This window comes from Carettochelys insculpta, chromosome 1 (assembly GCF_033958435.1).
Source record: "Carettochelys insculpta isolate YL-2023 chromosome 1, ASM3395843v1, whole genome shotgun sequence".
NCBI lineage: Eukaryota > Metazoa > Chordata > Testudines > Carettochelyidae > Carettochelys > Carettochelys insculpta.
The window spans coordinates 380,026,779-380,053,906 of record NC_134137.1 but is presented as its reverse complement, the minus strand read 5'-3'; the positions used below and the strand labels follow the sequence as shown (position 1 = coordinate 380,053,906).

The following is a 27,128-nucleotide window of genomic DNA, read 5'->3' as shown; positions in this document are numbered from 1 at the left end:
GTGCGCGTGTGTGTGTGCGTGTGTGTGCGCGCGCGCGTGTGTGCGTGTCTGCGGGCGCTGCACGTCCGCACGTGCTGCAGTGCACAGAACAAAATTCATTCTGCCCGTGGCTGGAAGACGTGAGCGGGAACGCTGCCAAAGCTGCACTTACGCCCTCCCCTCCCCTTCTCCGGGCCCCTCTTCAGGCTGTGCCCATGTCTCTAGGGGGGCCGCACGGCGCTGCGGTCCTGCCCTGCGCACGGGGCGGACAGTAACGCTGCGCTCGGCGGGGGCAGGACGGGCTCTCGGCCACGCGCGGGTGCTTTTCAGAGCCACTGGGAAGGGCCCAGTGGGAGCAGAACTCGCCCTCACCCGCTGCAGATGTCCGGGTGTGCAGGGCGTGAATCGGGGTGCAGGGAGAGCCGCGCCTCGATTCAGCGTCCAAGCGCCAGCACAGCACAACCGGCCCAGGCCCACCCGCGGCCCTGCGCCAAGCCCGTGTCTTGTGGCTGAGCTCGGCGCACGGCTGGGTGTAGGAGGCGATGCCGGAGCTGGAGCTGAGGTCTCCGGGCGGCGGAGAAGCCCCCGTGTTCCGGGGTTAATGTCCCTGCCCATTTGTGCTTCACACCCTAGTGGCTGGCAGGATTTAGCGGGCCCATCACCCCGCAGCAGAAGCGCCCGCGCAGTGGGCCAGAGGCACCATGCAGCCCCATCTCCCCCGTGCACCTCCTGCTCCCCTGCCCCTGCCCCGCCCAGCGCGAGAGCGCCCTGGTCTCCGGCTAGGCCCCCTGCGGGGGGCGGGGTCCCCTCTCTGCTTGCTGTGGCACCACCCATCTGCCGGGATCTTCCCCAGGGGCCAGTAGTGTGAACCAGCTGGGAGGCCTGTACGTGAACGGCTGCCCGCTGCCCCCTTGCACGAGGCGGAGGATCATCGAGCTGGCAGCGAACGGGGTGCGCCCCTGTGACATCTCACGGAGCCTGAAGGTGGGAACTGGACGCGGGGGTTGGCTGGGGGCAGCAGGCTGGGGCTCGGGGTGGGCTGGTCAGGGTTCCTCACACCGCGGATAGGGACTCGGGCGTCTCTGGCTCTGGAGAGGGAGGGAAGAACTGGCAGGGGAGGGATGGGGCCCCAGACAAAAAGAATGGGGTAGGGGAGGGTCCCCAGGCAGGAGGGGCGGGGTGGGGGTGGAGCCCCAGGCAGAAGGGGTGGGGGGGGTGGAGCCCCAGACAAAAAGAATGGGGTAGGGGAGGGTCCCCAGGCAGGAGGGGCGGGGTGGGGGTGGAGCCCCAGGCCGAAGGGGTGGGGAGGGGGTGGAGCCCCAGGCAGAAGGGATGGGGTAGGGGAGGGTCCCCAGGCAGAAGGGGCGGGGTGGGGGTGGAGCCCCAGGCCGAAGGGGTGGGGAGGGGGTGGAGCCCCAGGCAGAAGGGATGGGGTAGGGGAGGGTCCCCAGGCAGAAGGGGCGGGGTGGGGGTGGAGCCCCAGGCAGAAGGGGTGGGGAGGGGGGTGGAGCCCCAGGCAGAAGGGATGGGGTAGGGGAGGGTCCCCAGGCAGAAGGGGCGGGGTGGGGGTGGAGCCCCAGGTAGAAGGGGCGGGGCAGGGGCTAACTTTCTGGCTTGGGGACTTCAGCACTACCTGTGTGGCAGCCAATACACAGAGGGTGAGGGGCAAAGCTGAGCAGGGAAGGACCGGCGGGGGGGGGCGGGGGGGGCTGGCCAGCAGAGTGCCAAGGGAGGCTGGTCGGGAGGGGGCTTGACCCCCTATTTCTCCCATCTCCAGCCCTGCCTCAGCATCTCTCTATTGCAGGTGTCCAACGGCTGCGTGAGCAAGATCCTGGGCCACTACTCCCAGACAGGCAGCGTGGAGTCCAAGCCCAGGGGCGGCGGCAGCAAGCCGCGCATGGCCACCCCAGAGGTGGTGGCCCGCATCACGCAGCTGAAGCGGGAGCGCCCATCCCTCTTTGCCTGGGAGATCAGGCGGACGCTGCACTCCGAAGGCGTCTGTGCCCGCGACAGAACCCCCAGCGTAAGCACCGCTCGAAGCACTCATAGGGAGCCACTCAATCTGTGGCACTGATGGCTTGGCCCTCAGATTCCGTCCCTGGCCGTGCGCAGCCCAGGCGGGCTGCTGGGAGCCACTCGGCTGTTGTCCCTGCCCGGGCCAAGCCAAGGGTGTGGGGAGGGGTCATCAGGGCTCCAGACTCACCAGCCATGCGCACTTTCTTATGGGCACTACAGGTGAAGCAGGCGGCGGACATGGGCTGTGGCTGGCCAGATTGTTCCACGAGGGCCTCCCATGCGGAGGGTGTGGCGGGAGGAGAAGTGGACAGCTGGGGGGATGCTGGGTCGCCCCCCTGAGAGCAGCAGGGGTTAGCATCCATGCCAGGGGTGCAATTACTATATCAGCAGACCGTGGGGCTGGATCTATTGGTGAGCAGGTGGAACCACCAGTCGGCACGTCGAAGACAGAGCCTAGCAGTTCCTGAGGCCATGTGTCCATGTAGGACCCCCTGCCACCAGTGTGCTGGGTGGGAGCCCACAATGAGAGCCAGGCTGTTCTCTGGGAAGGGCCCCATCCAATCAGCTGGGGAAAGCAGAGCCCCCTCCCTGAGTGTTCCCAGAGGGAGAGGCAAGACCTGCCCTGGCTCACCAGCTTTCCTGTGGGAGCACAGGAGAATGCAGCTTTGGTGCTGTTCCCAGGGTAGAGAGCAGGGATGAGCCTATGGGAAGGGCCCCGATGGAGAATAAAATCTCACTGCCAGTGTCACAGCCTCGGGTCGGATTTTCCAACCCCAGAGTCTCTGCTACAGCCCTCCAGCTTCCTTCTCCAGTCTGAGGGTCTCTCACTGCTGGTACTGTTCTTCTGTTGAAATGAAAGGGCTTTCTAGCTCCCCAAGCATCAGGAAGAGGTGGGCGCCATCCATCCCTTGGAGTGGCAAGTCCCTAGCTGGACACATTCAGAGGAGGCGGAGGCGCATCATTATTCTGGAGGTTCAGCTCCAGGACTGAGCTTCAAGACCTTCCAAAGACCGGGCCTGCCTGCTCTCCAGCCCACTTCCCCAGCTCCAAAATCCTGCCCACTCCGCTCGACCCAGCACGGAACGAAGTCGGTCAACTCCCACTGACTTCACTCCTAACACTCCGCCCCGCCAGTGTGGCTCCAGTGCTCCAGGTGACTCTCACTGGGTCACATACTGGCCCTAAGCAATTCCCCGCATCTTCTCTGCCCAGGTGTCCTCCATCAACCGTGTGCTGAGGAACCTGCAAGAGGACAAGCGGCTCACTGCTGACTTCCTGAGGGAGCCTTCACCGCCAGGTGAGACATGCCACGGGCCTTTGGCACAACAGCAGCCAAGGAACACGCTTGTAACATGCTTATGGGGAGAGAGACACATGTACCCTCCCCAACCACACACATCACTACCCCCACACACAGCTCCTCCCGTGGCCTTGGGGCAGCTGTGATGCTGACATGTCTCCTCATAAACCTGTGCAACCAGAGCCCCCTCCACAGGCTCCATAACACAGAGCTGCTGGGTAGCAGCTCCCACCCCTACAGGGAATTCATCAGAACAACCCACTGCTCCTTTGCAGGCCCAGATTTTAACCCTAACCCCACAAATCCCTTCACTCATGGAGAGCAGGTGGCCTGGGACAGTATCAGCTTCTGGGGGGTCAGAGCCCATCGTGCTCTGGGTCCGGCAAGCAAAGCACACACAGTCTCCAAGGGGCCAGGAACCCTTCGGCCATGGCCACTGCCCCTTTGGCTGGCTGGTGGGGTCAGTGACATGGGGACTGATTGGCTCAGCAGCGGTACAGTGGAAAGGGACTTAGGGGTTATGGTGGGTGAAAGGCTGGATATGAGTAAACAGTGTGCCCTTGTAGCCAAGAAGGCTAACAGCATATTGGGGTGCATTAGGAGGAACACTGCGAACAGATCTAGAGAAGTGGTTGTTCCCCTCTATTTGGCACTGGTGAGGCCACATCTGGAATATTGTGTCCAGTTTTGGGGCCCCCCAGTATAAAAAGGATGTGGATTTGCTGGAACAGGTTCAGCAGAGGGCAACAATAATGATTAAGGGGCTGGAGCATATGACCTATGAGGAGAGGCTGAGGGATTGGGCCCATTTAGTTTACAGAAGAGAAGACTGGGGGGTGATTTAATAGCAGCCTTCAGCTTCCTGAAGGGGAGCTCTAAAGAGGATGGAGAGAAACTGTTCTCAGTGGTGACAGATGGCAGAACAAGGAGCAATGGTCTGAAGTTACAGGAGAGGAGTAGGTTGGATATTAGGAAAAACTACTTCACCAGAAGGGTGGTGAAGCACTGGAATGTGTTACCAAGAGAGGTGGTGGAATCTCCATCCCTGGAGGTTTTTAAGTCCCAGCTTGGCGAGGTCCTGGCTGGGATGACTTAGGGTTGATGCTGCTTGGGGCAGGGGGCTGGATTTGATGACTTCCTGAGGTCCCTTCCAGCCCTAGGATTCTATGATTCTATGATTCTAAGTGTCAGCGCCTTTGTGGGTGGGCAGAGGTGCTCCCAGAGGGCAGGGATCAAAGCAGGGGAAAGAAGGAGGCAACTCCAATGGGCCCATTCCCCCCACTCCAAATGTTCATACACAGACAGGGATTATTATGATCAGCAGTGTGACGCTGTTGCAAAAAGAGGAAACAGGATTCTGGGCTGCATTAACAGGAGCATTGGGAGCAAGACCTGAGAGGTCCTTCTTCCGCTCTGCTCTGCTGATTAGGCCTCAGGTGGAGGACTGTGTCCAGTTCTGGGTGTCACATTGCAGGAAAGATGTGGAGAAATTGAAGAGGGTCCAGAGAAGAGCAACAAGAATGATGAAAGTTCTAGAGAACAGGGGCTACGAGGGACGACTGAAAGAACAGGGCTTGTTTAGTTCGGAAAGGAGACTGAGAGGGAACATGACAGCAGGTTTCAAGTACCTCAAAGGTTGTTACAAGGAGGAGAGAGAAAAATTGTTCTCCTTAACCTCTGAGGGTCGGTCAAAGAGCAATGCGCTTGAACTGCCGCAAGGGAGGTTTAGGTTGGACATTAGGGAAAAGATCCTGACTGTCGGGGTGGTCAAACAGTGGAATAAATTGCCTGGGAAGGTTGTGGAATCTCCATCTCTGGAGACATTTGAGAGCGGGTTAGACAGACACCTATCAGGGATGATCTAGACAGTACTTGGTCCCACTATGAGGGCAGGGGGCTGGACTCACTGACCTCTCGAGGTCCCTTCCAGTCCTAGTGCTCTATGACTAACAGTGTCAAGCTACATGCTGTTATATTGGTGGATACCGAGAGGTTCTGCTTTTGGATACCTGCCCCTTTGCTGGCTTCACCCTCCCTGCCGGGCACCACCCAGGAGACTGCCTCTCCCAGAATCCCTGCAGACCATGTGAGTGGCCACCCCAAAGGAAAGAGCCTATAATCCCCACTCCTGCCCAGCACCCCATGTCCCTCATTCCCCTCTCTCCCCGTCTCATCTCCACACGCTGCAGGTTTCCCCTGGCCCACAGAGGCCAGCCAAGGCATCTCAGCAGAGGCACCCATGTCCCGATGCCCTCGGAGAAACTCAGCGCCGGCCCAAGGTCCCCTGCTGGGCGGCCAGCACCGGGACAGGACCATCTTCTCGAGCCAGCAGTCTGCGGCCCTGGAGACAGGTGACTGGCCCGAGGGCAGGGAGGCTGAAGCTGCAGACAGCAGTGCACTCCGGCTTGGCCTTAGGGACAGTCACACCACGAACTCTGCAGCTTCAGAGCATCACTGGAGCGCTGAGATGTGGGCTCAGGGAGGCGCTTCTCCCCAGGCAGGTTATGCCCTAATTAGCCTCAAGGGGCCATTTCAGTCTCCCCTGAAGCAGCTGCCCCGGTGGGGGACCCAGCTCTGCATTGGCCGGGCCGATCACACGTTCCTGCACAGCGTCCCAGCTGCTCAGTGGGTGCAGGCACTGATGGCAGGGGCGGCCCAGTGTCGTGGGGGTGGAGCTGACCTAGCTGTTCAGCCCTGGCAAGGTGATTTTGCTCCAAACTCCCTTCCAGAGTTCCAGAGAGGGCCGTACCCCGACTCCGCTGCCAGGGAGAGGCTGGCCTCAGCCACCCAGCTCCCCGACACCACCATCCGGGTAAGTGGAAAAAGCTGCCAAACCCCGACCCCTTGCTGGCTCGGGGCATGCAAACCCAGAACGATGGCAGCTGTGTTTGAATGCTAGGGTGCAGGGCTGTCCCAAGAGGGGCATGGGGTCTCGGACAACACCCCTGATCTGTGCCAGGCCAAGCCTCCACCTTTTCCCACTCCTGCTGTCCCCTCCCTGCTGCCATTCCAACCCATCCCCCAAGTGATGCTGTAATATGACAAGGTTTGTGGGTACAGCTAGAGAAATCAACCCAGGGTGTCTTTGCTTAACACTGGACTACTTACATCCCCAGGCTGGGATTTCCTTCTCACTAAGGCAAATCCAATCAGCCACCACAGCACCTCTGCCAGCCCCACTGGCCAGCCAGAAGCCACACGAGCAAACCCACAGATTCTCCAGCTGCTCTACCAGCCCAGACCAACAACCCCCAAATTCAGGTGACCAGTTATTAAACCTGTTTCATCCAACTCCACACAGATTCTTCTGGGCCCCAAAGGGTCCGGCCACAGTCCCTGGTCAATATAGACTGGGATCTTACCTAAAACAACATGCTAACCAATTCTTTAGATCTAAACATCTAAAGGTTTACTAACAAAAATATAGAACAGGGTTAGAGAGAGAACTGGTTAAAGCCATACTTTACATACATCAATTGCAACTATTGATGCCGGCCAGAGACACTGTTTGCTGATTCTCGAACATCTCTGAAAGGCCACCCCAGGAGGGTTATGATTCCAGGGTACATAGCTTTAGTTACTGGAGAATCGTAGATCTGGCCAGCTGGGATCAACATGCTGGAATATGGGTCCTTGGAAACAGGAACAGGAACAAAAGACAAAAGACTTTCCTCCAAAAGGGACACTCCTAGGTCCACTCCATAGATTTTTTTGGCGAGGGACCAAAGCCCTTTCTTCCTCCCCTCAGGCAGTCGAGGGTCAATCTCACCTGACCCAGGTGAACCACTGTGGCAAATTGCCACTGGGGGCTGGTTTTGCTGCACACCCCAGTCATCTACATGGCAGGTGGGATGGACGTCTGGGCCTCTGATTTCAAACCCTTTGCTCAGCCCAGGTCAGCTGACAAGTGGGCTGCATTCCAGTGACAAGTCCTTTCTTTCTGGGGTGTGGCTTCAATGTCTGAGCCTTTGTTTCCGCCCCAGTTTTCCATGTTTAGCCGAGTGCCCTGGCTGAGGCTGAGTTCCCATCTCCTATTGCGAATCTTAGCACTAAACATTTCCTAATACATCTACAGAATTAAATTCTGTAACATTACCTACAATCCATGGTACAGACACACAAGCAGCACACACAGACCCAGGGCATCCTCAGCTTTCCATAGCCGCTTCACACAGCCTCCCTGGCACACTGTTTGGGGCCAATAGATACAACAGACAGATAAAACGGTTTGCATATCCAATATAGAAGTCCAGTCATGTGACAGCTGCATCCTGGGGGGGGCTAGAGTAGCGGGGGTGTCTGTCACCAGAAGCAGGGGTCGGCCCCTGCCACTTACCAGCAGCAGCAGGAAGCAGTATGATCCACGCCACCCCCCCGCCCTGCACACTCCACTCTGCTAGTTCCCAGCAAGTCACTTGGGGGCCTTGGGAGCGGGGTAGGAGTAGAACCACCCCACACTCACTAGAAACGTGGCTGGGAGGGCACATTGGGCTGGAGCCAGGTTGTGCCACTTCCCCCACCACCAGCATTGGGCCCCATGGGTGCACAGAACCTGGGGTGCTGTCCCTGAACCGTCCTATGGACAGGATGGCTCCGCTTGTGCAAGTGCGAGAGCAGGTGTGTGTGCAGAGCAGGGTCTGATAGTGAGCAAAGCTGAGCAGCACCTTTTGGCTGAGACTTTTCCCAGCATAAAGATGCAGACTTGGGGACAGCAGAACCTTCTGCATATTCATCTCAGGTTCTGCAGGGAGCTCACTTCAAAACCAGGGAAAATTCCCCCTCAATGAGAGTGTTTAATTTTTGAAACAAAACATTTGGATTGTTTGGTTTTAAGAGACAAGTCATCGACAATGTCCTTGAATTGAATTCAACGAGCAGTCTTGTGGCACCTTATAGCCTAACAGATATTTTGCTCACGAAAGCTTATGCTCCAAAATATCTGTTAGGCTATAAGGTACCACAAGACTTCTTGTTGTTCGCAAAGCTACAGACTAACATGGCAACCTCTCTGATACTTGAATTGTTTGCTAATTTCAAAGGCACCACAAATGGCTGACATGGAAGCCATGCATACTGGCCAGCCCACAAGGACTTTGTCAACTTTTCAATTTGCTGAACATTTGGAATGTTTTGTTCTCAGTCCGATCCCAATGATTTTTTTTCCGACTCTTCGAAATCGCCTGGGCCAGCGAACCAAAGCAGCTGTGGTTCACACAGGTCAATGAGCAAATGAGTGTGTTGGTAAGGGCCTGTGAGTGCATGTGTCTCTGCTTGTGCATGGGAGTCCCCGTGAGGTCTGCGTTAGTGGCTGTGGGTAAATTAGTGAGTGTGCGGGACAGGGAGAGCTGCACAGGCATCCCCTTAGCCTGAGGGAGGCTCTGGCCTTCTGCCCATCCCCCCAGCACCTTGGCCAGCTACAAGATGCTTGTTGCATGGGAGGCAGAGCTCCAGGGAGCTCCGATTTCATGGCCACCTTCCTGCAAGGGTTCCCTGCTGGTGTGCCGAAACCGGTTCAAGGCCACCACCTAGAGGAGACTCAGGTGACAGCAGCTAACTTCTGAGCTTGCAGCTTTGGCTGTTTCTGTCCCCTGTTTTGCTGCTGGAGGGGCCCAAGGCTAGAGATACACACGCATACCATAGAACTGGAAGGTACCTCGGGAGGTTATTGAGTTCAGTCCCCTGCTCTCTTGGCAGGACCACGCACCTTTACATTTATTTGCCCCAGACCCCTAAATGCCCCCTCAAGGGCTGAGCTCACATCCCTGGGTTTAGCAGGCCAATGCTCAAACCATTGAGCTATCCCTCCCCTAGAGTTAGCTGTACTCTGCTGGCCTGAGGATCACGGCTCTGCAAGCATGTGCTGGCCATGCTGTGGGGGGGGTGAAGGATCATGATGCACACACACACACTATGGCAGATAAGCTGCTAGGCCAATGGGCCCATGCCTTGGTCATATAGGGACCCCCCTGGAAAAAAGGGGGGCCCCTGACTGAACCCCACCTGCTATCCCACACTCCTGCAGGAGCAGCTGGCAGGCAGGGACAGGACCACAGGTGGAAGGGGTATAGTGGGGGTCCTAAAGCCCCACAAACTCCTCTGCACACACCCACACCCCAGGGAGCCCACACCCTGGAAAAATGAATCTCCTGCCTGGCTGTGTGTCTGCCAGACACACTCCTTACCGCCAGCTATAAATCAGTGTGACTGGCAACGGTGTCGTCTCTTAGCACCTGGCGCTGGGGCCTACTACAGCTCCCTCTCCGAGCTACGGACGTCAACTTTGTTTGGCATATAGCACACAAGTGATGCCATTGTTGTGTCACACCAGCCTCCTAAGACACCCTGGCCCTTACATGCTGCTCGGGCTGTGGTGCAACACACCATCTGCAACCCCTGAGATACACACACACACGCGCACACACACACCCGCGCGGCTGGCCACGCTCACGCTGGGGCAGAGGCTCCTGCCTGCAGTAGTGCTTTACCGCTGTGCAAAGTGGGGGCAAATGTGTCCGAGTTGGTTTGCTTCGCACACGCTTCGCACGGCTGTAAAAGGCCACACCGCGCTGGCAGCAGGGCAGAGCTGTCAGCCCACGCTCAGCTCTCTGTCACGCGCAGCGTGGTGCGTCCCACTTACACCCCACTGGGGCAGGTGAGCAGCCAGCCTCAGCACGCGGGTCCATGGTGGGAGTACAGCAGACCCAAGCCTTGGGGCAGGCTGGGAATGGTTAGGACTGTTGTCATGGGGACACCCTTTCTCCAGCCCCAAATGTTCCAAAAAGCACCTGTGACCCCCAAAGCCAGCAGGAGCTCGAGAGAAATAACCAGCTGGGGGTGGCTCTGGGTTACGCTAGAGCAGTGGGTCCCAAACCTTTCGGCATCACGTCCCCTTTTGATTTTTGAGAAACCTCTGCACCCCCCCACCTCTTCTTTACCATCGGCCAAACCCCGCCCCAAGAAAAAATGCAATCTGTAGTTTAAAATAAACACAAAAGCTTGATCTAGAAATGTTATTTGAAATTAAAAATAAGCACAAATACTTTTTCTTGACCCCTTTCTTGAGCCCCATGCCAGAGACAGAGCTGCCCACACCAGTTGCCTGCCTGCCTGAACCCTGTGCTGCCAGAGCCACCTGTCTAAGCTGCCTGAGCCCTGCACTGCTGGGGCCAGTCACCTACCCGCCAGCCTGAGCCACCCGAGCCCTGCAATGCCGGGGCCAGCCAGCCACCCGAGCCCCACAATACCCCCTGCCCAAGCCTTTCCCCTCCCTCAAAGCCAGGCACCCTCAGCCCCCATCTAACCCCATCCTTGTCCCCCCCCACCCGGCAACCCACACTCACTTCCCTTTGCAGGAGGCAGCTAGCTCCATGAGGGTCTTCGCCAGCTGCCTGCGTTTTGTGGCAGCTGCTCCGGGTACCCCACATGAAATGGCAGGGGCTGAGAGCCAGAAGCAAGGGCTGGCTCTTTCTTTGGACAGGGGGGTGGGTCACTTCACACCCCACCCCCAGAATTTCTTCATGTCCCCTGGTCTGGGAAACCATGCACCAGAGAGCTCTTTCCCCAGCATCTGCTGCTGGGTCTTACCCACACGCTCTCGGTCTCACTGATTGCTGGATTTGGAGTCCAGGAGCAATCTTCCCCTAGGTCAGATTGGCAGAGACCCTGGGGGGAGGGTCTCTCCTTCCGCTGCAGCATGTTGCACGGGTCCCTGGCTGGTGTAAACCAGCTTAAATGGGGCGTTCTCTCCTGGGAAGCCTTTAACCATGAGGTGAGGACAGCAGCCCAGCCTGTCACTGGCATGGGTGGGTGGGGAGGCGCCGTGGCCTGCGAGGTGCAGGAGGTCGGATGAGGTGAGCATCATGGGCCTTTCTGACCCGGCAGGCTCTGAGTCGGTGCGTTTCCTTTCTTGTTGCCGATGGGTTTGGAACACTGGGGCTCTTCCGGCGTGTTGGGAGCGCCCTGCTTGGCAGGGCGCCGGGAAGCACTTGGTGACTGGGGCACATCTCTGATTGGCTCCTTTCTCTTGGCTAGGTCTGGTTTGCAAACCGAAGAGCTAAGTGGAGGCGAGAGGCGAGGCTGAAGCTGGACGGTGGCCATGCAGGTGACAGTCTGTGTACATTGCTGTGCTGCGACGCTCCCTCTCGTACAGCTCCTCTCTCTGCAGCCAGACGTGCTGGTCCCTTGGCCGGTGGTTTGCAGATGATCTTTCCTCATCAGCAGGGGATATAGCAGACTGTGGGAAGCTTCCTAGCCACCCAGTCGGTTGCAGTCTGTCCGTCCCACCTTGCTGTGCCCGTACAACTGAGCCCTCCAGTGCAGCTGGCGTCTAGCGATGGTTCAGCTAGCACATTGGCCTTTCATTTTCAGTATCTAGGGACACCTTCTCCCCCCTCCGAGTCTTGGGCAGCCACATGGGCTAGGTTCAGGACAGCAGCCACCTTCTCAGAGAGCCAATACAGGCTCAGCACGGACACGCGAGCTCTGTATTAGACAGTGCAGTAGTGAAAACGTTCGAAATACGCTAGGGCTAGTCAAGCAGAGGCATAGCCCACCAAGGGAGGCTGGGCAGTCCTGGTTTCTAAGATCAGATTAGTCAAGCACCTGTCAGGCATGGGCTAGGCCAGGGTCAGCAACACCTGGCAGGGGTGCCAAGAGCGGGACATGAGCCAATTTTCATCAGCACACAAGGCAGGAGCTCAGCCCCACCACTCCTCCCCCCCTGCTGCCGGGAGCTTGCTGAAAGCCAGGCCGCTGTGGATTAACAAAAGACCAGCTAATGCTCCCAACCACCCCACATCCTCATTTATTTATTAAGGAAGCTGTTGGAAGTAGAGCTATTAGTGACTTTACAAGGTATCACTGTCTGTCAGATCATACTCAGAGGTCAAAAGGTCACATTTCGGTGCTCCATCTCAGAAAGCTTGCTGACCCTGACTTGGCTTAAACCCTCAGGTGGAGCATAGGTCACCTACAAATCTAGTGACTGGGGCCAGGACACCTGGGATCCATTCCCAGCAGTGGGGTGTGAGCGAGTGACTGGGGCCAGGACACCTGGGATCCATTCCCAGCAGTGGGGTGTGAGCGAGTGACTGGGGCCAGGACACCTGGGATCCATTCCCAGCAGTGGGGTGTGAGCGAGTGACTGGGGCCAGGACACCTGGGTTCCATTCCCAGCAGTGGGGTGTGAGCGAGTGACTGGGGCCAGGACACCTGGGATCAGTTCCCAGCAGTGGGGTGTGAGCGAGTGACTGGGGCCAGGACACCTGGGATCCTTTCCCAGCAGTGGGGTGTGAGTGAGCGAGTGACTGGGGCCAGGACACCTGGGTTCCGTTCCCAACAGTGGGGTGTGAGCGAGTGACTGGGGCCAGGACACCTGGGTTCCGTTCCCAGCAGTGGGGTGTGAGCGAGTGACTGGGGCCAGTACACCTGGGATCCGTTCCCAGCAGTGGGGTGTGAGCGAGTGAGTGAGGACAGGACACCTGGGATCCTTTCCCAGCAGTGGGGTGTGAGCGAGTGACTGGGGCCAGGACACCTGGGATCCGTTCCCAGCAGTGGGGTGTGAGCGAGTGACTGGGGCCAGGACACCTGGGATCCTTTCCCAGCAGTGGGGTGTGAGCGAGTGACTGGGGCCAGGACACCTGGGTTCCGTTCCCAGCAGTGGGGTGTGAGCGAGTGACTGGGGCCAGTACACCTGGGTTCCGTTCCCAGCAGTGGGGAGTGAGCGAGTGAGTGAGGACAGGACACCTGGGATCCTTTCCCAGCAGTGGGGTGTGAGCGAGTGACTGGGGCCAGGACACCTGGGATCTGTTCCCAGCAGTGGGGTGTGAGCGAGTGACTGGGGCCAGGACACCTGGGTTCCGTTCCCAACAGTGGGGTGTGAGCGAGTGACTGGGGCCAGGACACCTGGGTTCCGTTCCCAGCAGTGGGGTGTGAGCGAGTGAGTGAGGACAGGACACCTGGGATCCATTCCCAGCAGTGGGGTGTGAGCGAGTGACTGGGGCCAGGACACCTGGGTTCCGTTCCCAGCAGTGGGGTGTGAGCGAGTGACTGGGGCCAGGACACCTGGGATCCGTTCCCAGCAGTGGGGTGTGAGCGAGTGACTGGGGCCAGGACACCTGGGATCTGTTCCCAGCAGTGGGGTGTGAGCAAGTGACTGGGGACAGGACACCTGGGATCCATTCCCAGCAGTGGGGAGTGAGCGAGTGAGTGAGGACAGGACACCTGGGATCTGTTCCCAGCAGTGGGGAGTGAGCGAGTGACTGGGGACAGGACACCTGGGATCTGTTCCCAGCAGTGGGGTGTGAGCGAGTGACTGGGGCCAGGACACCTGGGTTCCGTTCCCAGCAGTGGGGAGTGAGCGAGTGAGTGAGGACAGGACACCTGGGATCTGTTCCCAGCAGTGGGGTGTGAGCGAGTGACTGGGGCCAGGACACCTGGGATCAGTTCCCAGCAGTGGGGTGTGAGCGAGTGACTGGGGCCAGGACACCTGGGATCTGTTCCCAGCAGTGGGGAGTGAGCGAGTGACTGGGGCCAGGACACCTGGGTTCCGTTCCCAGCAGTGGGGTGTGAGTGAGTGACTGGGGACAGGACACCTGGGATCCATTCCCAGCAATGGGGTGTGAGCGAGTGACTGGGGACAGGACACCTGGGATCCATTCCCAGCAATGGCGTGTGAGCGAGTGACTGGGGCCAGGACACCTGGGTTCCATTCCCAGCCCTGTTGGAGATGTGCTGCGTGATCTTGGGCAGGTCACTTCACTGTCACGTCTTTCAAGCTGTAACACGGAGGCGACGCCCGTCTCCGCCAGGCTGGCAGCTGGGAGCCGGCTGAGCGTGCAGTGGCCTCCATCAGAGAGGTGCTGATGTGATGTCTCTTCCTTGCCTCGCCAGGGTGGTGGTGTGACTGGATTCTGCCCACCTTTGCACCAGCTCCCCCAGCCTTTGCTGCCACCCTGCTGTCCTCAGGGGCCAGCCCCATCTCCACCCAGGTAGGCAGCGTGCCCAGAGCTTCCCATGGGCCGGCTCAGACAGGGAGCGCTACCCTCTGCCCAGTGCTTTCCCCATTTCCTATGTAAAGCCCAGGCTCTCCCTGCAGTGGACAGAGCCTCCCCGTCAGCCAGCTATGGGGCCTGGGCCCTTCTCTAGCAATGGGTGGTGGGTTAAACTAGGCCCCTGGACTTCTGAAGGGGCGTGTCCCAGCTGGGGCTCAGTGCCCCTCCCCTCTCCAGGGCATGCCATGCAGACGTGTCCTGGAGGAGGCAGGCAGCTGGATTCCTGTGGGAGAGGAGCGGGCTGGGAACCTGAGTCGGGAGCAGCCCCTGAAACGTGGCCTTGCTCCTCGGGAGGAGCTGGTGACCTGGCCAGCAGGTGACATCCCTCTACTTTCTGGTCCTCACAGTACCTAGCCACCTCCCCGGCACCTTGGTCATACCCAGATGCCACCAGCCCCACTGTGTATTTGGGGACCTCCCAGCTGCAGTCTCAGGGCTCCTCCCCAGCCTGCGCCTGCAAAGAGCCTTGCTGTGGTAAGTGGGGCTGGACCACCCCCAGCCTGCCCCCCAACTGCCTGCTTTCCACAGCGTCCCGAGGCTCAGCCTGCGAGGCCCAACCTCCACTGCTCCGTGGCAGAGGTGGGGATCTGGTGCAGACACAGCAGAGGACCCCGAGGGAGGGTACCCCGCAAGGCTCCAGTGATGGGGGAGGAAGCGTGGACTCCCCTCTTTTTCTCCCCTGTGGGCCCCGCTCAGGCAGAGAGTAGACCCCCAAGGCACAGCGGGGGCAGGAGGAGGGCAGGTCACAGGAGAGATCGCAGGACAGCCCCTCCCACTCTCCATCTGCTGTGGAACAGCTCCAAAAGCCCCTTCTCCCAGGATGCCCCAAGTTCCAGGCCAGCAGGGGATTCACTCGGCCCCTCTTAGCAGGAGCACAAACCATGGCCCTGGCTGACCTCTTGTTCTTTCTCCGCAGGGCCAGTTCCCGGTGGCACCCTGTCTCCAGCATCTCAGTGGCCAGCTCTGGCTCTCCCTCCCTGGGATGCCTCCCTCTTGGCTCTCCCCGCAGGGCTGCATCTCTGTGCCCCCCTTGCACCTTTCCACTCACCCTCTGCTGCCCAGAGCCCAGGTCCTCTCTAAGGACTGGGCTCCTGCATCCCAGTCACCAGCCGCCACTGGCCACATCCCTTCCCAGCACCAGTGCTGACCCATCCCTGTTGTGCTGGGAAGACTGGAGGATGCCCTGCCCTGCCCCTGCCCCTGCCCCTGCCCCTGGCTCCCTCCCAGCTGGTCTGGAGTCCAAACACCCCTTTGCCAGAAGGGAGCCTCAGTGATGCTGAACCCTGGGCCCCAGGCCTCTCCGCAAGGACACGGCACAGGTGATGCTGGTTAGCAGAGAGCTCTGCCTCCCTCCCCATTGCTGGGTGGGTGAACAGAGCTGCCCAGCACCTCCACGATGTGGGCCCCCTGCCCGCCAGCACCCCCCCCCCCAGGCATAAGAGGGTGGGCTGCAGCTCCCAGAGCTCTTGGCCTGGCTCCCAGATGGGGCCCAGGCAGGGAAACACACCCCTCAGGAGCAGCCCCCAGGGCAGGGCCCCCAGGCCTCTGCCAGCCCTGCTAGTTGTAAGCAGAGAGGTCCTGTTCTCCACCGCTTGGAGAGGAACACAGAGAGAGGAATAGGGGCCCTGGAGTGCTGCCACAGGCAATGGGACCTGGGGTGCAGGAGACCAGCAGGGTCAGGGCCTGCTCTGCATTTTCTGCCTGTGCATGGGGAGCAGGTGGCTTGTCCCGTCACTCTCTTCTCCTCCTCTCCACTTATCTCTGCCGCATCTCCCACTACAGGCCCAGGAGGAGAAGGACCAGCAGTTCCTTAATGGGGTGCGGAACCCTCCCTTCTAAGGTCAGGGATGCACCCTCCCCGTCAGGCCCTGGAGCTATTCCCCTGGGGAGTCTATCAGCCAGACACCCAGCCCCACCCCAGCCCTTTCTCTAAGGGCACTAGTGCCACAGCCACATGCTGCTGGAGGCCCAGCTCTGGCACAAAACATGGGGCCCTCCTTCCTGGCTTCCCAGCACTTACGCCTTACCATGCGGGGGCGGGGGGGTGGGGCGCGCAAACGAACGTCTCGCGGACACTCCAGCTAATGAGGTGGGCCTTTGACCCTCAGCAGATCTTCGTGTGCTTCGTCATCAGCTCCAAGCTGGTGCTCTTTCAAACGCAGGAATGTACAACCCCTCTCAGAGGGCCAGCCAGGGTCCAGCCAGCTCAAACCCTCTGTCAGAGCCCAGCACCAACTGCTGCACAGGGCAAAGGTCCCAGTAGGTTGGGAATGCCAGCCTATGTAGCCTGGCCCCATTTCCTTGAGGCAGGGCTGTGCTATTAGCTCCATGGTGCAGCTGGGAAACTGAGGCACAGAAGCACTAAGTGACTTGCCCACAGTCATAGAGGATATCTGCAATGGAGCAGGGAATTGTCCTACACAGTGGTCCTAGCCCCGGCCTACCATTCTCTTGTTGGTGTTTCCCAATGTTCTCAGTGCTGGTCTAATTGCTGCTACTCTGGACTGCACCCTGAGTACTTGGTGAACACTGAGCACCTCTGGAAGCCCCTTGCTGTGTTATCCAGCACACCAGGGGTGCTCTTCCCAGCCCTCCGGCATTATTGGCCACCCTGATTGTACTATGACAGAGTTTCTGGGCACAGCTAAGAAATCAATCCAGGGTAAAATTGGTTAAAGCCAGGCCTCTCTATAGCCCCAGGCTGGGATTTTCTTCTTACTAAGGCAAATCCAACCAGCCACAAAAGTACCTCTGCCAGCCCCACTGGCCAGCCAGAAGCCACACAAGCAAACCCACAGACTTCCCAGCTGCTCTACCAGCCCAGACCAACAACTTCCAAATTCAGGTGAGCGGTTCTTAACCCTATTTCACCAACTCCACACAAGTTCTTCTGGGCCCCAAAGGAGCCAGACACAGTCCCAGGTCACTATATACTTGGCTCTTACCCAAATCACCACACTGGGCCAATCCTTTAAAATCGAAAATCTGAAGATTTATTAACAAAGAATTAAAAATAGGGTAAGAGAGAAGAATTGTTGCAGTGATACACTACATACATCAATCACAGCTATTGATGCAGGCCAGCGATGTTTATGCTGATTTCTTGAAAGTCTTTGAGAACATCCCTTTACAGGATGGGCCCCCCTCAGTCCAGACAGGCTTAGTTCCTGGGGACTGAAAGGACAAAGATGGTCCCTGCCAGGGCCATGTTATAGCTTTTTTCTATGCAAGGGAAAATTCTTTTCTTCTCTCAGGGGTCTTTGTTCCCCACCCCCCCAGGCCTAGGTGGGTTACTGTGGCCTGCTGCCATTTGTTGCAGCCCAGAAGGAAAGCCCCACATTCCTGACAAGTGTATTGGATGTGTGGGAAGCTGTCCCTTTGTTTAGTTCCCACACTAGCTGGGGAGGCGACCATTCCTTCCACCACGTACTCTTGACTCGAAGAGTGAGAAGTCCTGTGGCACCTTATAAACTAACAGAGATTTTGGCAAAGCCCACGAAAGCTGATGCTCCAAAATCTCTGTTAGTCTATAAGGTGCCACAGGACTTCTTGTTGTTTTTGCAGATAGAGGCTAACACGGCGACCCTCCTGGTTCTTGGCTCTAAAACATTCCCAATACAGCTACAGAGCCAATATCTATAACTTCACATACAGCATGGCCCCAACACGCAAGTAGTGTAGATTTAGAGCATCACCAGCTTTCATTAGACACCTCACATGGGCCACCAGGCACAAGGGTCGATGCCAATTACAAAAGTAACATGGTTTTCAGAATTGACAAAACAATCCAGTCCTGTCACACTGATGCACAGGGCTTTATGTCCTTTAGAAACACTGTATTCTCTTGTCTTCTTGGCCATATGAATGGCTGACCTGTTTGTTCAGAGCCCTGCCACTTTCCACCCTGCGCCTGCCTCCGCAACGGGGTGGAAACAATGACTTGAGAAGTAAGTGTACCGTTTGTGACCCACGGCGCTGACTGGGGCCCATGTGCTGATCCAGGACACCTGGCTCAAATTACGTGTTGTCAAGTGAGTTCAGCGCTATACAGTACAAATGTTCCAAGTACCATCAAGCTGGCGGAGCCGCTGTTGAAAAGAACCACGGCCTACTTGGCTTCTTTCTTTACTTGGTTGTGTTTAAGGCTCTAGGGGTCACATGGGGAGCAGTGACACACTCACTCACTCACACTCCCTACACCTCTCTTGCCCAGGGAGGGTGACTGACTGATCCAAGCCTCTCTGCCTTCTAGGCCCAGCTGGGTCTCCAGGATGGACTGGCCTCTCTTGGTACCTTGTGCCACATCTCCTCAAGGTGTGCACAGGGTCAGCACCCCCTCCCCAAGTTTCTGCCGGGGTGCACACCTGAATGTGGCCAGCAGCAGCCTTTCTGCTCTGCATGGGAGGGAAGGGACGGCCACCGCTTCCAGCCACGGGGCGGCAGGCTGGGGAGAAAGGGAGATGGCCTGTGCCTTTGCTGAGCATGTCTCTCCCCACCGGGTGCCCCCACTAGAAGCGGCTTGTCCGGTCCTGCCTGCGTGGTGTGCAAAGGCAGCTGACGCTTGCGGGTTGCCACAGGCCACAGGCACGACCCCGCTGCCTCCGCCCACACGGCTACAGGAAGAGGTGACAGACAACCTGCTGCCCAAGGGTGCATGGTGCCCAGTGGGGTCTGTGGGTGGCCTGCACAGAGCTGAGGTCGCCGGGTTAGTCTGGCTCGTCACAGGACAAACCGGCAGCCCTCTAGCACGTCAAAGCCGAACGAAATCATTCATTGGGTGATGTGCTCTTGAGGGACAGACCCACTGCCCGGAGCTGGGAAGGCCGCGAAATGAAACCGGAGCCAAAGGGAGTTTAGCCGAGGCGCTTGGTTTCCTGTCGCCCGTGCGGGGCGCAGCCCGGCCGGCGCTGCGCGTCTCCACCCATGCCGGTCTTTCCCTCCTGGCATTACGAGGGTGACACGCAGGCGCACCAGGGACCCGCACACGCTGCAGCCCCTCGGTATGGCGGCGCAGTGCGCAAAACTGCCCGCCGGGGAGCTGTCTTGGTTACAACTGCCTTGTGGCTAGTGGCACCAACCGCCGCTACAGGCCTGGGGAGAGGTGGGAAGGGGGCCCAGCTCCCCGCCCCCCAGAAGGAGCTGGGGTTGAAGGGGTGAGGCTGAGGGGAGTCAGCCCTGCCCCCTCCCTCCGAGCCATGCACAGAGGGGCCACACAGCACGCTGCAGCATTTCAAAGGGGGCTGGGGCTCCGGGCTCCTTCAAAAGGGCGGGTCTGGGGCAGCCGCCCCCCTTGGCAGGCCTGCTTCCAGCCCACTGAGGTGAAGGGGGGCAGCTCCTGTGGCCCAGTCACTACGCTAGGTTGTCTCACTGGGTTAAGCCCAAAGGATGTTTTGTGCACCAGAGCCCAGGGAAGCTGACTGCAGGGGCTTCAGCAGAGCCGGACCTAGCCCTCAGCAGCACAGCCAGGGCCGCGGGGTGGGGGGTGAGGAGAGAGCGAAGCGCCTGCCTGAGGGCTGCTGTGGAGCCTGCAGGCTGGGAGCACGAACAGGCTGGTAATCGCGCCCCTCAACCCGCAACTGCAGAGCAGAGCTGCAGGGCGGAGCAGCGTCCCCCTGTCAGTGCTCTGTCACATGCAGGGCCTGCTCCTCCTGGGCAGTGCCACAGGCCAGAGGGTCCTGGGCTGTCCTGGGGCACCGGCCCAGCCAGCGGCAGGGGGGCTCCGTGCTCCTCTGACCGGGAGCTGGTTCTCCACACAGCACTGGGAGCAGGACTTGCCTTTCGGGGCGGACATGGAGGAGCAGCAGATCTGGAGGGAAGGGGTGAAGGGGCACAGAAGAGAGAGGCAGCAAGGGGAGAAGCAAGTAAAGGGCCAACGGCTGGGGAGCACCAACTGCATGTAACCAGTTCCCCGGTCACCTCTCCTGGGACCTCAGCCCTGGGACCTGCCCACCGCCCAGACCCCTCCCCTGGGACCTCAGCCCTGGGACCTGCCCACCGCCCAGACCCCTCCCCTGGGACCTCAGCCCTGGGACCTGCCCACCGCCCAGACCCCTCCCCTGGGACCTCAGCCCTGGGACCTGCCCACCGCCCAGACCCCTCCCCTGGGACCTCAGCCCTGGGACCTGCCCACCGCCCAGACTCCTCTCCTGGGACCTCAGCCCTGGGACCTGCCCACCGCCCAGACCCCTCCCCTGGGACCTCAGCCCTGGGACCTGCCCACCGCCCAGACCCCTCCCCTGGGACCTCAGCCCTGGGAACTGCCCACCGCCCAGACCCCTCCCCTGGGACCTCAGCCCTGGGACCTGCCCACCGCCCAGACTCCACTCTCCTCTCCTGGGACCTCAGCCCTGGGACCTGCCCACCACCCAGACCCCACTCTCCTCTCCTGGGACCTCAGCCCTGGGACCTGCCCACCGCCCAGACTCCTCCCCTGGGACCTCAGCCCTGGGAACTGCCCACCGCCCAGACTCCACTCTCCTCTCCTGGGACCTCAGCCCTGGGACCTGCCCACCGCCCAGACTCCTCCCCTGGGACCTCAGCCCTGGGAACTGCCCACCGCCCAGACTCCACTCTCCTCTCCTGGGACCTCAGCCCTGGGACCTGCCCACCGCCCAGACTCCTCTCCTGGGACCTCAGCCCTGGGACCTGCCCACCGCCCAGACTCCACTATCATCCCCTTGTATCTCAGAAACCGTGGGGCCCTCCTCCCGCTGCCTAGACTCCACTCGCCCCTTTCTGATCCTTGTGCCTTAGCCTGCTCAGTTACAGGTGGGGAACTGAGAGGTCTCCCACCTTATAGCACCATCTGGCAAGGACTCAGGGATGCTGCAATGACACATATTGTTGGGGGAGGGGAGTCTACCATGCAGGAGCTCCAGGTTTGGCTCTTGGGGGGGTCAGCAAGCTCTGGGTGTGCAGAAAGACCTGCCCACTGTACTGAGCTGGGGCTCTGTAATGCTATGGGGGGAACCCTGGGCTGGGTTCCTGAGCTAGCGTGGTCAGATTGGCAGGGCGCACGCACTCTGGCAGCAGCCAAAACCAAAAGAAGCTGAGGGCTTGGACATTCAGGCCTGGGAGGTCTGGGCCAGCAGAGCCTGGAAGGAAAGGGTATCACGCGACCTTTTCAGCAACCCCTCCAGCACTGCCAAGGATGGGACAGACTCAGTGAACATCCAGGCCCTTCCCAGTCAGGTGCGGGGCCCGGCTCTTTGTCACCTAGCTTCCAGCACAGGGGTTGGGTTCTCTGCAAGGAGCTTTGAGCCATTAGACCTTTTGTTCCTCCTTTCCAGAGCTCCCCTGGGTGCCCTGGCCTGGCAGTTAACAGATCCCTCTGGCTCTTCTCCCCACTCTAGCCCAGCAGGCATCCCAATGAAGATGATGCTCATGGAGAGTGCAGGTCCTTGGAGGCGTTTTACCTGCTGGAACCTGCAGCCTCTGGGGGCCACAGCTCCAGGTACCATTAAAAAGGAGGGCAGCTGCCATCTGCTCTGTCTCATGCTGCTCAGCACAGCCTGTGGGCCTCTGACAGGCTGTCTGGGCAGCTTGGCCTAAGGAGCTGCCCCTCCCCTGTCACTCTGGTTTCTGAGCTGCGCTGCTAACCCAGGTGCCGCCACATCCAGGCTGAACAAGCTGCTGAATGTTATTGCAGAATCCAAGGACAGGTGACACGCTGGCCGGCGTTTTTCATCCCACGCAGCGCTCAGCCTCTCCGATGTCACACGTGTACTCTTCACAGTGCCCAGGCAGCCTCCTCATCCCCACCTAGCAGGAGGCAAAAGGAACCCATCAGCACCCCCGACCAAACCCTAGTACAGGTTGAACCTCCCTCATCCGGCAACAGCCATAATCCGGCAGGATTGCAGGACACTGGGCGACCACTTATGGGTGTGGCCAAGTTTCCCACAGGCTCGTATAGTTCGTTTCCAGCCACCAGCCCTGGCTCGTAGTGTTCTGTGGTGTTATTGGGCTGTAATTTACCCCAAATGTTCTGTAAGTGCCCAGGAAGCAGTGTAAGTGTTGTAATGTGCTAGACAATATTGACCTGCTGTGGTCTGGCAAAGTCTTTTGTTTGGCCCTGGTCAGGTCCCCAGAGTGCCGGACTAGAGAGATTCAAGCTGTACCAAGAAGAGTCCATTAACAGGTGTGTTGTGAGCAAGACACAAGAAGTCATTCTTCTGCTCTACTATACACTGGTTAGGTCCCAGTTGGAGTATTATGTCCAGTTCTGGGCGCCGCATTTCAAGAAAGATGTGGAGAAATTGGAAAAGGTCCAGAAAAGAGCAACAAGAATGATCAAAGGTCTAGAGAGCATGACCTATGAAGGAAGGCTGAAAGACTTGGGCTTGTTTAGTCTGGAAAGAAGAAAATTGAGGGGGGACATGATAGTGGTTTTCAGGTATCTAAAAGGGTGTCATAAGGAGGAGGGAGAAAACTTGTTCTTCTTGGCCTCTGAGGATAGAACAAGAAGCAATGGGCTTAAACTGCAGCAAGGGAGGTTTAGGTTGGACATTAGGAAAAAGTTCCTAACTGTCAGGGGGTCAAACACTGGAATAAATTGCCAAGGGAGGTTGTGGAATCTCCATCACTGGAGATATTCAAGAACAGGTTAGATAAGTGTATGTCAGGGATGGTCCAGACAGTACTTGGTCCTGCCATGAGGGCAGGGGGCTGGACTCAATGGCTACGTCTACACGTGCCCCAAACTTCGAAATGGCCACACAAATGGCCGTTTCGAAGTTTACTAATGAAGCGCTGAAATGCATATTCAGCGCTTCATTAGCATGCGGGCTGCCGCGGCGCTTCGAAATTGACGCGCCTCGCCGCTGTGCGGCGCGTCCAGACGGGGCTCCTTTTCGAAAGGATCCCGCCTACTTCGAAGTCCCCTTATGGGAATAAGGGGACTTCAAAGTAGGCGGCGTCCTTTCAAAAAGGAGGCGCGTCAATTTCGAAGCGCCGCAGCAGCCCGCATGCTAATGAAGCACTGAATATGCATTTCAGCGCTTCATTAGTAAACTTCGAAACGGCCATTTGTGTGGCCATTTCGAAGCTTGGGGCACGTATAGACACGGCCAATGACCTCTCAAGATTCCTTCCAGTCCTAGTATTCTGTGATTCTATGATTCTAAGAGGAGATGAAAACACACCAGAGATGGAGGCCCTTAGCCACCTGAGTCGCTGCAGTCCAGCGCTGAGAGCCACGAGAACACAAATCAGGCAATTTCCAGCACTGGGAGGGAGAAGGGAAGCTTAGGATAACCTACTGAGGAGAGCTTTAAACTAGGTTCAGTGGGGACAGGTGACCAAAGCCCATGTAAGTACAAAACCTGGAGACCTGGGAGCTGGGTTGGAAATGGGAGGGATCATGGGCTATAATAGCAGAGAAAAGAGAGGAACCAGGCAGAATTTGGGGGGCAGAAGCAAATCAGTACCTTAGATGCCTATATACAAATGCAAGAAGTATGGGTAATAAGCAGGAAGAACTTGGAATCCTAATAAACAAACACAACTATGATATAATTGTTATCTCAGAAACGTGGTGGGATAATAACGCATGATTGGAATATTGGTATGGAAGAGGACAGCTTACTCAGGAAGGACAGGCATGGTAAACAGGGAGGAGGTGTTGCCTTATATATCAAAAATGTGCACACCTGGACTGAGGTGGAGATGGAGACAGACAGGTTGCGACTCTCTGGATGAGGTTAAAAGGAGTAGAAAACAAGGGTGAGGTCATGATAGGGGTCTACTACAGACCACCTAGCCGGGTAGAAGAGGTGGATGAGGCTTTTTCTAAACAACTAACAAAACACAGGTTTTGGTGGTGATGGGGGACTTCAGCTATCCCAACATACGTTGGGAAACTAGCACAGCGAGGCACAGACTATCCAGGAAGTTCTTGGACTGCATGGATGACAATTTTTTATTTCAAAAGATGGAAAAAGCTACTGGGGGGAAGCAGTTCTAGATTTGATTTTAACAAATAGGAAGGAACTCACTGAGAATCTGAAAGTGGAAGGTAGCTTGGGAGAAAGTGACCATGACATCATAGAGTTCATGATTCCAAGAGTGAAAGGGAGAACAGCAAAATAGAGACAATGGATTTCAGGAAGGCAGATTTTGGTAAACTCAGAGAGCTGGTAGGTGAGCTCCCCTGGGAAGCAAGAATAAGAGACAAAACAACTGAAGAGAGTTGGCAGTTTTTCAAAGAGCCCTTATTAAGGGCCCAATAGGAAGCTATACCACTGCACAGGAAAGCTAGAAAGTACGGCAAAAGACCGTCTTAGCTTAGCCAAGAGATCTTGCATGATCTCAAAATCAAAAAGGAGTCATATAAAAAGTGGAAAGTAGGAGAAATTACAAAAGATGTATATCAGAGAAAAGAGAAGATTGAGGGGGGATATGATAGCAGCTTTCAGGTATCTAAAAGGGTGTCATAAGGAGGAGGGAAAAAACTTGTTCTTTTTGGCTTCTGAGGATTGAACAAGAAGCAATGGACTTAAACTGCAGCAAGGGAGCTTTAGGTTGGACATGAGGAAAAAGTTCCTAACTGTCAGGGGGGTCAAGCACTGGAATAAATTGCCAAAGGAGGTTGTGAAATCTCCATCTCTGGAGATATTTAAGAACAGGTTAGGTAAATGTCTATCAGGGATGGTTTAGACAGTACTTGGTCCTGCCATTGGGGCAGGGGCTGGACTCGATGGCCTCTCGAGGTCCCTTCCAGTCCTAGTGTTCTATGATTCTTAATGTGGGATGGAAATTTCTGAGGCAGGTTATGGCATTCTGCTAAATACCCCCTATTCAAATCCTCAAGTCTGGAGTAGGCCTATAATTGTATAGTTCATAAACCAAGTTAGCACGAGTGGAAGGCTACCCCCAGTTGGTCTCTGGCCCATCTCACTCACAAGACCCAGTGAAGGTCATCTCATCTTGGACAGGGCCTTGGAGTCTGGAGGGAGGGATAGTTTTCCCGGCAACCACATTCCAAGAAGAGGTCATGTATGTGAGAACCAGGATATAACACCATCCCATTTGCTATCCCAGGCTGGTACTCAAGACAAACGTGTTAATGCTCTATGCTGTTACTGCCTTTAGCTTTAATCTTCTAGATAACACACCCCTAGATATGCTCATCTGAAGGCGTCATCATTACTTCTGTAGACGCATCATTAATCCAGTTAGACACACGTGTCATTAATGTCTGCTGAAGAAGTGGGTCTGTCCCACAAGAGCTCATCACCGAATAAACCATTTAGTTAGTCTTTAAAGTCCTACGTTTCTGCTGCTTTGTTTTGCTAAGGAAAACCACTTGTACGAGAGATAAGGTGCTCTGTGAGCTATGGGCAGGGACACCATATAACCTTTTTAGATTATTGGCTTATTGTGCTCATTTTGTCTTGCTGCTAGAACCTGTGCAGGCCTGGATAACACCCATGCTGTGGTCCCCCCACCCCCACCCGCACCCATCAGTATCCTGTATAATCAATTGTAACCTATTGTCTGGCAGTGCTCCACTGAGTCCTGATGGGCAAAGTGACACTCCACCAGCACTGTGTGTAATAAACCCTCCTGCCTGCTTCATACACAGTGTGAAGACTTTCCTCCAGCTCCTAACATAACGTACTCTAGTGGGAAGTGGGCAGGTTTAGAGGACAAAATACAAAAAGAACATGATAAAATTACTTAGAAAAATTAGATCTCCACAAGTCAGCAGGGCCTGATGAAATGCATCCTAGACCACCTAAGGAGCTGATAGGGGAGGTGTCTGAGCCTTTAGGATCATCTTTGAAAAGTCCTGGAAGTCAGGAGAGATTCCAGAAGACTGGAAAAGGGCAGAGTGTCCATCTAGGAAAAGGGGAAAAATAGAACCCTGGAAAGTACAGACCAGTCAGTTTAACTTCTGTGCTGGGAAAGATAATGGAGCAAACAATTAACGAATTTGTCTGCAAACATCTGGAAGAAAATAAGGTGATAGGTAACAGCCAGCCTGGATTTGTAAAGAACAAACCACGCCAGACCAATCTGATAGCTTTTTTTGACAGGATAACAAGTCTTGTGGATAAAGGAGAGGTGGTGGATGTGGTATACCCAGACTTTAGTAAGGCATTTGACAAGGTCTCGCATGACCTTCTTGTCAATAAACTAGGCAAATACAACTTAGATGGGGCCACTATCAGGTGGGTGCAAAACTGGCTGGATGAACATTCTTAAAGAGTAGTTATTAATGCTGGAAGGGTATAACAAGTGAGGTTCCACAGGGATCTGTTCTGCGACCAGTTCTAGTCGATGTCTTCATCAACAATTTAGATATTGGCATAGAGAGTACGCTTATTAAGTTTGCGGATGATACCAAGCTGGGAGGGGTTGCAACTTCTTTGGAGGATAGGGTCAGAATTCAAAATGGTCTGGACAAACTGGAGAAATGGTCTGAGGTAAACAGGATGAAGTTTAATAAGAACAAATGCAAAGTGCTCCACTCATCTTCATACGTATATAATGGGAAGTGACTGCCCAGGAAGGAGTACTGTAGAAAGGGATGTAGGGGTCATAGTGGGCCACAAGCTAAATATGAGTCAACAGTGTGATGCTGTTGCAAGAAAAGCAAACATGATTCTGGGATGTATTAACAGGAGTGATGAGAGCAAGACATGAGAAGTCCTTCTTCTGCTCTACCCAGTGCTCATTAGGCCTCAGATGGCGTATTGTGTCCAGGTCTGTGCACCACATTTAAAGAAAGATGTGAAGAAATTGGAGAAGGTCCAGACAAGAGCAACAAGAATGATTAA

The 27,128-nt window shown here is 56.7% G+C and overlaps 1 protein-coding gene across 1 annotated transcript; it reads left to right on the top strand.

The window, feature by feature from the left end:
* Window positions 1-521: 521 nt before the first annotated feature.
* Window positions 522-12,258, top strand: PAX4 (paired box 4). Its single transcript, XM_075008371.1, has 8 exons — window positions 522-576; window positions 833-963; window positions 1,784-2,002; window positions 3,208-3,292; window positions 5,485-5,646; window positions 6,025-6,107; window positions 11,327-11,396; window positions 12,248-12,258. The coding sequence occupies exons 1-8, from the start codon at window positions 522-524 to the stop codon at window positions 12,256-12,258; spliced, it is 816 nt and encodes a 271-aa protein (XP_074864472.1).
* Window positions 12,259-27,128: the final 14,870 nt, after the last annotated feature.